Source organism: Phyllobates terribilis, unplaced genomic scaffold (assembly GCF_046119375.1).
Source record: "Phyllobates terribilis strain yellow unplaced genomic scaffold, ASM4611937v1 Scaffold_8__6_contigs__length_399053987, whole genome shotgun sequence".
In the NCBI taxonomy this organism is placed as follows: domain Eukaryota; kingdom Metazoa; phylum Chordata; class Amphibia; order Anura; family Dendrobatidae; genus Phyllobates; species Phyllobates terribilis.
In genome coordinates, this window is record NW_027362768.1 from 384,234,156 (window position 1) to 384,247,380 (window position 13,225).

The following is a 13,225-nucleotide window of genomic DNA, read 5'->3' on the forward strand; positions in this document are numbered from 1 at the left end:
ACAGAGTCGGCTGAGGTATGCAAAAGCACATTTGGAGAAGCCAATTTCTTTTTGGAAGAAGGTCCTGTGGACTGATGAAACCAAGATTGAGTTGTTTGGTCATACAAAAAGGCGTTATGCATGGTGGCAAAAAAACACAGCATTCCAAAAAAAACACTTGCTACCCACAGTAAAATTTGGTGGAGGTTCCATCATGCTTTGGGGCTGTGTGGCCAATGCCGGCACTGGGAATCTTGTTAAAGTTGAGGGACGCATGGATTCCACTCAGTATCAGCAGATTCTTGACAATAATGTTCAAGAATCAGTGATAAAGTTGAAGTTACGCAGGGGATGGATCTTTCAGCAAGACAATGATCCAAAACACCGCTCCAAATCTACTCAGGCATTCATGCAGAGGAGCAATTACAATGTTCTGGAAAGGCCATCCCAGTCCCCAGACCTGAATATCATTGAACATCTGTGGGATCATTTGAAGAGGCTGTCCATGCTCGGCGACCATCAAACTTAACTCTACTGGAATTGTTTTGTAAAGAGGAATGGTCAAAAATACCTTCATCCAGGATCCAGAAACTCATTAAAAGCTACAGGAAGCGACTAGAGGCTGTTATTTTTGCAAAAGGAGGATCTACTAAATATTAATGTCACTTTTCTGGTGAGGTGCCCATACTTATGCACCTGTGAAATTTTGTTTGAATGCAGATTGCACATTTTCTGTTAGTACAATAAACCTCATTTCAAGGCAGAAACATTACTGTGTCCAACAGTTATTACATATATCAAACTGAAATAGCTGTTGCAAAAACACCAATTTTTATAAAACATTAAGCTTAAGATTAATAGGGGTGCCCAAACTTTTTCATATGACTGTATATACAGTTATATGAAAAAGTTTGGGCACCCCTATTAATCTTAAGCTTAATGTTTTATAAAAATTGGTGTTTTTGCAGCAGCTATTTCAGTTTGATCTATGTAATAACTGTTGGACACAGTAATGTTTCTGCCTTGAAATGAGGTTTATTGTACTAACAGAAAAAGTGCAATCTGCATACAAACAAAATTTGTCAGGTGCATAAGTATGGGCACCCTTATCATTTTCATGTTTTAAATACTCCTACCTACTTTTTACTGACTTACTAAAGCACTTTTTTTGGTTTTGTAACCTCATTGAGCTTTGAACTTCATAGCCAGGTGTATGCAATCATGAGAAAAGCTACTTAAAGTGGCCACTTGCAAGTTGTTCTCCTGTTTGAATCTCCTCTGAAGAGTGGCATCATGGGCTCCTCAAAACAACTGTCAGATGATCTGAAAACAAAAATTATTCAACATAGTTGTTCAGGGGAAGGATACAAAAAGCTGTCTCAGAGATTTAACCTGTCACTTTCCACTGTGAGGAACATAGTAATAAAATGGAAGAACACAGGGACAGTTCTTGTTAAGGCCAGAAGTGGCAGGCCAAGAAAAACATCAGAAAGGCAGAGAAGAAGAATGGTGAGATCAGTCAAGGACAATCCTCAGACCACCTCCAGAGAGCTGCAGCATCAACTTGCTGCAGATGATGTCACTGTGCATCAGTCAACTATACAACGCACTTTGCACAAGGAGAAGCTGTATGGGAGAGTGATGCGAAAGAAGCCGTTTCTGCAAGCACGCCACAAACAGAGTCGGCTGAGGTATGCAAAAGCACATTTGGAGAAGCCAATTTCTTTTTGGAAGAAGGTCCTGTGGACTGATGAAACCAAGATTGAGTTGTTTGGTCATACAAAAAGGCATTATGCATGGCGGCAAAAAAACACAGTATTCCAAGAAAAACACTTGCTACCCACAGTAAAATTTAGTGGAGGTTCCATCATGCTTTGGGCCTGTGTGGCCAATGCCGGCCCCGGGAATCTTGTTAAAGTTGAGGGACGCATGGATTCCACTCAGTATCAGCAGATTCTTGACAATAATGTTCAAGAATCAGTGATAAAGTTGAAGTTACGCAGGCGATGGATCTTTCAGCAAGACAATGATCCAAAACACCTCTCCAAATCTACTCAGGCATTCATGCAGAGGAACAATTACAATGTTCTGGAATGGCCATCCCAGTCCCCAGACCTGAATATCATTGAACATCTGTGGGATCATTTGAAGAGGGCTGTCCATGCTCGGCGACCATCAAACTTAACTGAACTGGAATTGTTTTGTAAAGAGGAATGGTCAAAAATACCTTCATCCAGGATCCAGGAACTCATTAAAAGCTACAGGAAGCGACTAGAGGCAAAAGGAGGATCTACTAAATATTAATGTCACTTTTCTGGTGAGGTGCCCATACTTATGCACCTGTCAAATTTTGTTTGAATGCAGATTGCACATTTTTTATTAGTACAATAAACCTCATTTCAAGGCAGAAACATTACTGTGTCCAACAGTTATTACATAGATCAAACTGAAAGAGCTGCTGCAAAAACACCAATTTATATAAAACATTAAGCTTAAGATTAATAGGGGTGCCCAAACTTTTTCATATAACTGTATATAGAAAACAGCACTTCTTAGCAACAGTGTCATAATTTCCTAGACTTGCGTCCCTATAACGCGCATTTCGTGTAATCGCTTCTTCAGAGAGGCGTTACAAAAGATGATCCTGGGTGATGACGTCGACTGTTCCTGACTGTATTTGAGAGGGAGGCAGAATGGGAGAAATTGCTTCCGGAGCAGTGGGCGGAGGTACTGACGCAATATTTAACAGGGGAGCCGCAGAAGGCCTATTATGACTTGGCATTGCAGGACGCAAAAGAGTACGCCAAGTTACAAATGGAGTTCTTGTCACGCTTGGGAGTGACTCTGACTGTCAGAGCGCAACAGGTGCACCACTGGGCCTATTGCAGTGACAAATCTCCCCGGTCCCAAATGGTCGACCTTCTACACCTGGTCCAAAAGTGGTTGCAACCTTAATCTTCCTCCCCAGCGCAGATGGTGGAGAGGGTCATCATGGACAGGTTAATCCACTCCCTTCCGAGGTCAGTGCAAGCCTGGGTTGCCCAGGGAGATCCCCGTAATGCCGATGACCTGGTGGGGTTGGTGGAAAGGTACCAGGCTGTGGAGAGTTCCTTGGGAAAGCCAGGGGTCGTAGCGTCTGCATACTGGTGTTCCCAAAGGGGGGGCGGACACCCAAAAGAGGGGAACTAGAGCCACATCAGGGGGGCGTCCTAGAGCCCAGGACGGGTCTGAGTTGCTGCCAAAGGTCCCAATAACATAGTATGTTGGAGATGTCACACCCCAGGTCATATAGCCGCCCTTTGCCCCATGCCAAACGAGCCAATGGACTGCAGCGCAGGACGGAGTGGCTCATATTTTGCATATCCTGCCTGCAGTGCTGTTCCTCAACTAGGCGAGGGGCCGCAGGCATGCCTCATGTCCGTGAATAGAGTGCAAGTGACTGCTCTGTTTGGTAACCCTAGTAAGGGCCACAATTCCTCATTGTCTAGTTCCGGGGAAAAAAGGTCGACGTCCGTTGTATCCATGGGGATGCTAAGGTCTACCCTGTGGCCTGAGTGGTCGTAGACACAAACTGTGGCGCCGAGTCCCATGAGGTGGGCATAGTGAAAGACCTGTTGCACCCTGTTATATTAGGGTGGGACTTTGCTTTGTTTTGGGACTTGTGGGAGAATGGGAGGAAGCCAGGTTGTCCGGACAACAACCAGGTCGCTCCTAAAGAAACCTCATTACAGGCCGCAGCAAAGTGTTTCCTTTTTGTGTGCTGGTTTGGGATGAAGATGAGGCAGCATCCCCGGAGGCCAACATCCCTGAACTGGAGGTGTCCGGGGGAAACTTTGGAAAAGCGCAGCTCAGGGACTTAAGTCTAAAAGGGGCGTTTGATAATGTAACTGTTTTTAATGGCGTTGCTGAAGAGTCGAGGGCTGACACCCGATATCTGTACTTTGCCATAAATGGGGAGTTACTATATCAGGTCACCAAGCTCAGAGGGGAGGTAATCGAGCAGTTACTAGTGCCAGGGCCACACAGACGCAGGGTTTTAGATATGGCCCATACACATGTGTTGAGTGGTCATCTGGGGGTAGAGAAAACCCAGGAAAGGATCCTCCCGAGGTACTATTGGCCCGGTTGTCACCGAGAAATTGTAAATTATTGCAGGTCATGTCCCACCTGCTAACTTTGCCCTGATAGCCGCCCCGTTGACAGACCTCCTTAAAGGGACAAAATCAGCTATGGCTAAGCGGTCTCCAGAAGCTGAGACGGCCTTCCAGGAACTAAAACAAGCCCTGTGTAAACAGCCAGTGTTGGTGGCCCCATATTTCTCTAAAGAGTTTGTGGTCCAAACGGATGCGTCAGATACCGGGCTGGGTGTTGTCCTATCACAAGTTAATGAACGGGAAACAGCACCCCATAATGTATTTAAGCTGGAAGCTGACATCTTGTGAAAATTACTCCATAGTAGAGAATTAATGTTTGGCCATTAAGTGGGCGTTGGACACTCTAAAATACTACCTGTTAGGCAGGAAGTTCAGGATGGTGTCAGACCATGCCCCACTAAGGTGGATGAGTGAGAAGAAGGGGAACAATGCCCGAGTGACCAAGTGGTTCCTAGCCCTTCAAGATTTTAGCTTCCATGTAGAGCATAGGCCGGGGAAACTGCGTGGGAATGCTGACGCATTATCGAGGGTCCATTGTTTGGTACCGGAAGGTGCCCAGCCCCCCGGCTTTGGGCAGAGGGGGGGTATGTGAGATGGCCAACGGACAGGTCTTTGAGGGGAGATGTGTATCACCGAGTTTGGTAGCTTCGGTGATGTAAACATGCTCCAGCACACATAGTGCTGAGAGGGTTAAATGGGCGTATTAGGGCCAGTTTTCACAAGTAGTCATAAGAGTTGGGAAGGATTGGCTGCTCACATATCCCTACCCCAGGTCATGTAAATAAAATGGAGTCTCATCAGTGTCTGTGGCTGGAGGTGTGGAGACCCCCAGAGTGTTTTGTGCTAAAGGACACTGACTGTAAGCGGGTGAACCCGCCATATTATATGGAGTGTTTATTTTCTGTTTTTGTTACTCTGTGCCGGATAAGGTTGTTATTTTGTCCCCATGGCCTGTGGCTGTGAATATGACTCTCTGAGAAGGGGTCTCTTCACCTGTACTTATAATGGCGATGGTCGCAGATAGCTTAACTCGGCTGCTAGCAGGCACGTTGTGAAGAATTCAGAAGAGACTTTGTTTTCTTTAAGAACTCTTGTTAAATGCATGAATATAACAGCAGGTTAAAAAGAACTTTTCACGGAACAATCTGTGAGCCCATGAGCTTCAGAAGGTGCCAAGATGGACAATGAAAGCAAGGCAGGGAAGGAAGGGAGGGGTTAGCTAAACAAGTCACATGAGACGAAGACAGGGAGAGAGAAGGGACAAACTTCAAGGAAAGTGAACATTACAGCACAGCAACAACCGGAACACATGGAAACTGAAAGACATGCAATACGGTATGTAAAATGTCCAGTATAGTCTGTAAATGTCCCAATCATGGAACAGGACAGCCGTCTTTTGTTTACTTCTAAAAGTGCGGTTTATAAAGGTACAATAAACCTGCCATGGACGTTTTTTAAAGAAACCGTTTCCTGTGCCTACCGCTAACGTGGCTGAGTGATTACCAAAACCCTACAGTGCATTGAATATCATTGGAGGCAGAAGTCTGACTCTCAGATACAATACAACATTTATGGATATGTGGAATACGATTGCCTCAATCCTTCCACAAGTGTGAGTGGGCCATTATTGTACTTAGCGGATTTAGTTTTATTTAATATATATTTTTTGTATATATTTTTTGGCTTACATCACACAATTATGGGAGTTTAAAACCTGATACAGATACACCCGTGACAAATAACCCCTGTTCAAAGTATAAAACACCCCTGTTCACAGTATAAAACACCCCTGTTCAAAGTATAAAACACCCCTGTTAAAAGTATAAAACCCCCCTGTTCACAGTATAAAACCCCCCTGTTCAAAGTATAAAACCCCCCTGTTCAAAGTATAAAACCCCCCTGTTCAAAGTATAAAACCCCCCTGTTCAAAGTATAAAACCCCCCTGTTCAAAGTATAAAACCCCCCTGTTGAAAGTATAAAACCCCCCTGTTCAAAGTAAAAAACACCCCTGTTCAAAGTAAAAAAAAACACCCCTGTTCAAAGTATAAAACCCCCCTGTTCAAAGTATAAAACACCCTTGTTCAAAGTAAAAAAACACCCCTGTTCAAAGTAAAAAAAACACCCCTGTTCAAAGTAAAAAACACCCCTGTTCAAAGTAAAAAAACACCCCTGTTCAAAGTAAAAAAACACCCCTGTTCAAAGTAAAAAACCCCCCTGTTCAAAGTATAAAACCCCCCTGTTCAAAGTATAAAACCCCCCTGTTCAAAGTATAAAACCCCCCTGTTCAAAGTATAAAACCCCCCTGTTCAAAGTATAAAACCCCCTTGTTCAAAGTAAAAAAACACCCCTGTTCAAAGTAAAAAAACACCCCTGTTCAAAGTAAAAAAACACCCCTGTTCAAAGTAAAAAACACCCCTGTTCAAAGTAAAAAAAACACCCCTGTTCAAAGTAAAAAAAACACCCCTGTTCAAAGTAAAAAAAAACACCCCTGTTCAAAGTAAAAAAAACACCCCTGTTCAAAGTAAAAAAAACACCCCTGTTCAAAGTAAAAAAACACCCCTGTTCAAAGTAAAAAAAACACCCCTGTTCAAAGTAAAAAAAACACCCCTGTTCAAAGTAAAAAAAAACCCCCTGTTCAAAGTAAAAAAAACCCCCCTGTTCAAAGTAAAAAAAACACCCCTGTTTAAAGTAAAAAAAACACCCCTGTTTAAAGTAAAAAAAACACCCCTGTTCAAAGTATAAAACCCCCCTGTTCAAAGTATAAAACCCCCCTGTTCAAAGTATAAAACCCCCCTGTTCAAAGTATAAAACACCCCTGTTCAAAGTAAAAAAAACACCCCTGTTCAAAGTATAAAACCCCCCTGTTCAAAGTATAAAACCCCCCTGTTCAAAGTATAAAACCCCCCTGTTCAAAGTATAAAACCCCCCTGTTCAAAGTATAAAACCCCCCTGTTCAAAGTATAAAACCCCCTTGTTCAAAGTAAGAAAACACCCCTGTTCAAAGTAAGAAAACACCCCTGTTCAAAGTAAAAAAAACACCCCTGTTCAAAGTAAAAAAAACACCCCTGTTAAAAGTATAAAACCCCCCTGTTCAAAGTATAAAACCCCCCTGTTCAAAGTATAAAACCCCCCTGTTCAAAGTATAAAACCCCCCTGTTCAAAGTAAAAAACCCCCCTGTTCAAAGTAAAAAAACACCCCTGTTCAAAGTAAAAAAACACCCCTGTTCAAAGTAAAAAACCACCCCTGTTCAAAGTAAAAAAACACCCCTGTTCAAAGTAAAAAAAACACCCCTGTTCAAAGTATAAAACCCCCCTGTTAAAAGTATAAAACCCCCCTGTTAAAAGTATAAAACCCCCCTGTTAAAAGTATAAAACCCCCCTGTTCAAAGTATAAAACCCCCCTGTTCAAAGTATAAAACCCCCCTGTTCAAAGTAAAAAAACACCCCTGTTCAAAGTAAAAAAACACCCCTGTTCAAAGTAAAAAAACACCCCTGTTCAAAGTAAAAAAACACCCCTGTTCAAAGTAAAAAAACACCCCTGTTCAAAGTAAAAAAACACCCCTGTTCAAAGTAAAAAAAACACCCCTGTTCAAAGTATAAAACCCCCCTGTTAAAAGTATAAAACCCCCCTGTTCAAAGTATAAAACCCCCCTGTTCAAAGTAAAAAAAAACCCCTGTTCAAAGTAAAAAAAACACCCCTGTTCAAAGTAAAAAAACACCCCTGTTCAAAGTAAAAAAAACACCCCTGTTCAAAGTATAAAACACCCCTGTTCAAAGTATAAAACCCCCCTGTTCAAAGTATAAAACCCCCCTGTTCAAAGTATAAAACCCCCCTGTTCAAAGTAAAAAAAACACCCCTGTTCAAAGTATAAAACCCCCCTGTTAAAAGTATAAAACCCCCCTGTTAAAAGTATAAAACCCCCCTGTTAAAAGTATAAAACCCCCCTGTTAAAAGTATAAAACCCCCCTGTTCAAAGTATAAAACCCCCCTGTTCAAAGTATAAAACCCCCCTGTTCAAAGTAAAAAACCCCCCTGTTCAAAGTAAAAAAACACCCCTGTTCAAAGTAAAAAAACACCCCTGTTCAAAGTAAAAAAAACACCCCTGTTCAAAGTATAAAACCCCCCTGTTCAAAGTATAAAACCCCCCTGTTCAAAGTATAAAACCCCCCTGTTCAAAGTATAAAACCCCCCTGTTCAAAGTATAAAACACCCCTGTTCAAAGTATAAAACACCCCTGTTCAAAGTATAAAACACCCCTGTTCAAAGTATAAAACACCCCTGTTCAAAGTATAAAACACCCCTGTTCAAAGTAAAAAAACACCCCTGATCAAAGTAAAAAAAAAACACCCTCATTCAAAGTAAAAAACAGCCCAGTTCAAAGTATAAAACACTGTCATGCTAGATGACGGGAGGACCAAGTGTGCATACAACAATGGGAAAAGGGGAAGCCCAACAACTTGGGAAAGGGAGAGTGGAGACCCCTAGGCAGAACTTACAACACCCTGACTCCCCAACCGTCCCTAAATAGGTTACTCATCTATCGCCGAGCAGGATACCTAATCTCTAACTGTCCCTAGAGCTAGGCCCTAGGTAGGGAGGGGAAGGGGTCAGCACTAGTCAGCCCTCACTGCAACTAAAGACAAACAAGATAAACAGACAAGGGGATACACTTAGCTTGAGACGACACCAGAGAGAAGACGACAATAATCCACCAAGAAACTCCAAGAAGAAACTAGCCGACTGCTAGTACTCCAGGCCTGAGCAGGGGAAAATAGTTCTATCACTGAGAGTTTTTATATATCAAACAAGGGTGTGTCAATTAGCAGCAGAAGGTGGAGATCACTGCTTGGTCCTAGTGACAGAAGGATACCACTACACTCCAGAGATGAAAGGATCAAGAAGGTGTCTGCAAAGCCAAGAGCAGAGACCTTCTACAGCCGGATCCAGAACGACTGTCTGTCAAACCTGATACACCCGTGACAAACACCTCCTTCAAAGTATAAAACACCCGTCACTGGTGTGTCAGGTGTTACAGACAGTCGCTCTGGATCTGGTTGTAGAAGGTCACTGCGCTTGGCATTGCAGACGCCTTATTGATCCTCTTTATAGTTATATCCTTCTTCCTTTAGGACTAAGCAGGGACCTCCACATTCTGCTGCTGATTGACACACCCTTGCTTGGTAGTTAAAAACTCTCAATTTCTCCAGAGAGTCGCCGGTGATAGTTTTATGTACCTCTGTGCAGGCTTGGAGCACTAGGAGTCAGCTAGATTCTTTTTTGGACATACCTATCCCCCTGGAAGAAGCATTGTGCGAAACATGTTGGGGCTAATCTTCATCAAACTCAGGTCATATCTACTGCCCTTTTTGCTCCACTATTTGCACTTTATGTCTTACTATTAGACTTACTTCTCTATACACTATGCACAATATAATATTCTTATCATTTGCTATATAACTGTTGTACGAATTCTACCCTTAGCGTTCATTTACTATTTATATGCTTCTGCATTTTTGCACTGAGCACTTTATTTATTTATGGATTTATTTAATACTTAAGTAATGTCAATGCAGTTGTTTTTGGTTACATTTTTTGTATAAGCTATGTGGAGTAATTTGTTAGCTCATACATGCAGAATCCTTAATGCCACTTGAAATTAATTTTTATAATTTATATATGTAGCTTCTGGTATGAACCTCTGATAACTATGAAGTATGTGCTCCCTCTAGTGGTTGTAGTTTGATATGACCAGTTTTGTTGAATTTTTTCAGCTAATTGTTCCCCCCTTTTTAAGCTGTTTTTATCCTTTTTTTGTTAATAAAGATTATTATTTTATGCTATTGGCTATCTGCTTCCACTATCTTTGTAGGTTTTTGTAGATTCTTTTTTGGTGCCCTTGGAGGACAGTTGGCGTGAGATCTCTGGTGTCTGCTCAAGCTAGGTGTATCCCTTTTGTTTGTTTACTTTGTTGTCTTTAGTTTATAGTGGAGCTGGACTAGTGCTCACCCCGTGCCTTCCCAATCTAAGGCCTAGCTCTAGCGATATTCAGGGATTAGGTTCCTGCTCGGCTATAGGTGTGGAACCTATATTGGGTATGTGGCACCCCAGGAGTCCGGTTGCCACAGTGGCATTGCCTCCCTCACAAGAGGTGATGCCATGCCTGGAAGCAAGCAGGGGTCCCCAAGTCAGGGATACTAGCATGCAACACTGTCCTGGCTCCAGACCAGCAAGGGGAGCTCCTCCCCTTAGCAACTGGGATCTGGGGGCGAGGTTAGTTAGACTTAGTGTGAGGAATTGAAGTCAGGACGTGGACGAGAGAGGAGCTGGGGAGTGGAGCTGCGCGGCAGCTCACCCCAGAAGGAACTGACGCGCCCCCTGGGCCAGTGTTGTTTGGGGGATACCCGGAGCCGGATCAGATGGGGGTTGTAGTCTCCGAGTGGCGGTGCCCAGGGTGTCAAACTCAGTGTGTGGCAGTCTTTACAGATGTTATTAGTTGTTCTTAGTGTCGACTACGCCACCCGTTGATTTGCGGTCAAAAGGCCGCCGCTGCAGCAGGGTCCGCTGAGGCTGGTGGTATATGTGCAGCTGTGGTAGTATAACCCCCAACGGGAGGGGTATAGCCTCAGGGGGTCAGGTGTAGAGGATGGTGGTAGTGGTGGTGCAGTGTGGATGGTAAGAAGACTCAGAGTCGGGCTGTGCAGTTCAGGGTTTTTACTTACTGCTGTTCTGTTGGTCACTCTGGCCTTGAGTGACCGCCCGAGCCGTGCTGCGTCCACCAGGTCCTGGACTCGGCCAACCCCCAAGCAATTCTGGAGCGTGGTCCTGAGCTCCCTTTCTGACTGTCCTCTCTACTGGCCGTTCCCACCAGGGGTCCACTTATGTCCGGCTCCCTCGGGTCTCCTGTTGGGTGAACCTTCTTTGGCTTCCCTGACCCTATGCTCGGTGTGCCTTCTTAGTGGACTTGGTGAGGGGCTGCTCCACATGTAATGTCGCAGCCTCCGGTTCTTAGTTGAGGGTAGTTTCTCTCCTCCACTAATTTGGGATCCGGTTCCCTTGCGTGCCAACCCTTCACCCTTCTGGTTGTATACTGGGTTCTTGGAGTTCCTTCTTCTCCCCCTCTGGGTCCTTCTCTTCTCCTCTCTCTCTTCTCTCTGCAGGCGCTCCTGGACCTCTCTCAGGACTGACTGACCCTCTACAGAAGACTGACCCTGATCTAAGATGGTGCCCACCTTATATACTCCCTCTATGTGTGAGCTCAGGTGACCAGCACCCAATGAGCTCCTAGCCTTACCCAGACTGCTCCCCCTATCTGCCCCTACACTACTGGGATGTTCCACCCCCCTCCCACTCCAGCCAGGGACAGACACTGTCGTACCTGCACATATACTGGTGGGAGTACCGTCGGTCTGTCCCCCGGAAATGGGATGTATGTAGTGTATGCAGCTTTCTGAGCTCAGTCCCACACTCCATCCTTACCCGGGAGTGGAATACCACACCTCTGGCTTGAGGTGTAATACCCCTGTAGCAGCCGAGTCCTCAGGGTGCTACAGAACCAACACAGAGGTACCGGACACCGGAATCTGAGGCTGTGAGGCACTGAAGGCCCAGCAGCAGAAACCGGAGGGCAGGAGACTGCAGGTTTCCTAGCCCCGGCAGACGCCCGGAGGCTCAGCAGCACCGCAGGGTCCAGCACTGCCACGTGGGAGCGACACTCCAGGAGGGCCCGAGCTGCCTGCCATACGGGTGAGCACAGACACGTTGCACTCAGGGACGAGGGCCACCGCACAGCTACAAGCAGGGCCAAAGAGATTAGTGGAAAGGGAAGGCCTCCAACTTCACCTGGTGAGGAGGATTCCTTAGTTGCTTCCAGGCTGCCCGGACTTCCACTTCTAGCCAGTACCCTAGTCCCGGTTTGCCTAATCCCCACCAGTAAAGATAAGAGGAAACCGCCATTAAGTTGTGGACTGATTATTACTGCGCCATCATCCCCTGCACTACACTGCACAGCAACATGTATTACAGCACATCTTCTTGCCCTGGAGCTAAGCTCTACCTGTGGAGAGCCAAACCAACTCTGCTGCACTAACATCAGCTCCAGAGGACCTGCTCCGCAGCGGCGTCCCCACATAGCCGCATACCACAGGTGGCGTCACAAACTTTATACATTAAATATAAAAACCTATAAATCCCCTTTTTACTGACCGCCCTGGGTCACGGACCGGGTCACCACCACTGTGACATCACCCCTAGCAACGACCGGCCTGGCACCGGGTACCCCACGGCCCAGGGGGCACGTCAGGTACGATAGGGAAAAGCAGGGTGATATTAGATCTGCCCCAAAGTCTCCACTCCCCCTTACCCTAGTTGTTGGACTCCTCCCCCCACTTCCCGTCATTGTACACTTGTGCCTGCCCTCACCTTGCGTGACAACACCCCTGTGTAAAATAAAAAACACCCCTGTTCAAAGTATAAAATACCCCTGATCAAAGAATAAAAAGCCCTTATTTAATTGTAATGCAGCGGCTTGCGGCATTACTGTAATGGTCCAGGGTGTGTTTTGGCCGACCATGTACCACCCCCCAGGTGACTGGTCACATGACTGTGACATCAGCACAGGTCCTGTGCACACAGAAGGTCTGATCACATGACTGTGACATCAGCACAGGTCCTGTGTGTGCACTGGAAGATATATAAACCCTGGTAGATCTGAGACAGGGTGTGAAAGGTGTGAGGCCTGTTCCCTGTGTGGGACACCGTTAGTGTGAGGCCTGGTGAGGCCTGGTGAGGCCTGGAAGGTACGAAGGCTGGATCCTTGTGTGTGAGAGATGCCAGCAGCCTTGGAGGGCAAAAGGGCTGGAGACCACGTTTGGTAAGCCTTAGAGCCACAGTGGTGGCAGAACAAAACGGACTGAAGCAGCTACGACCCGGCAAAGGTAAAAACACTGCGTTATATGGACATTGATATAAGTGACTTTGCTGAAGGCTGTAACTGGAGCCAAGTGGGCCTGTCTGCCATTTGAAAGGCTCCCGAATATTATATGTGTAATATGCCGGTGAGCCACTAAGATGGACTATGTGATAAGCAGTTAT

The 13,225-nt window shown here is 45.3% G+C and overlaps 1 protein-coding gene across 1 annotated transcript in view; it reads left to right on the forward strand.

The window, feature by feature from the left end:
- The first annotated feature begins 5,336 nt into the window (after nt 1–5,336).
- Nucleotides 5,337–13,225, forward strand: part of LOC141157604 (C-reactive protein-like) — a 30,048-nt gene continuing 22,159 nt past the window's right edge. Inside the window, exon 1 of the mRNA XM_073645076.1 lies at nt 5,337–5,468. Within this exon, the coding sequence (XP_073501177.1) occupies nt 5,443–5,468 (26 nt within the window). The 5' untranslated portion in view covers nt 5,337–5,442. The remainder of the gene's footprint in view (nt 5,469–13,225) is intronic.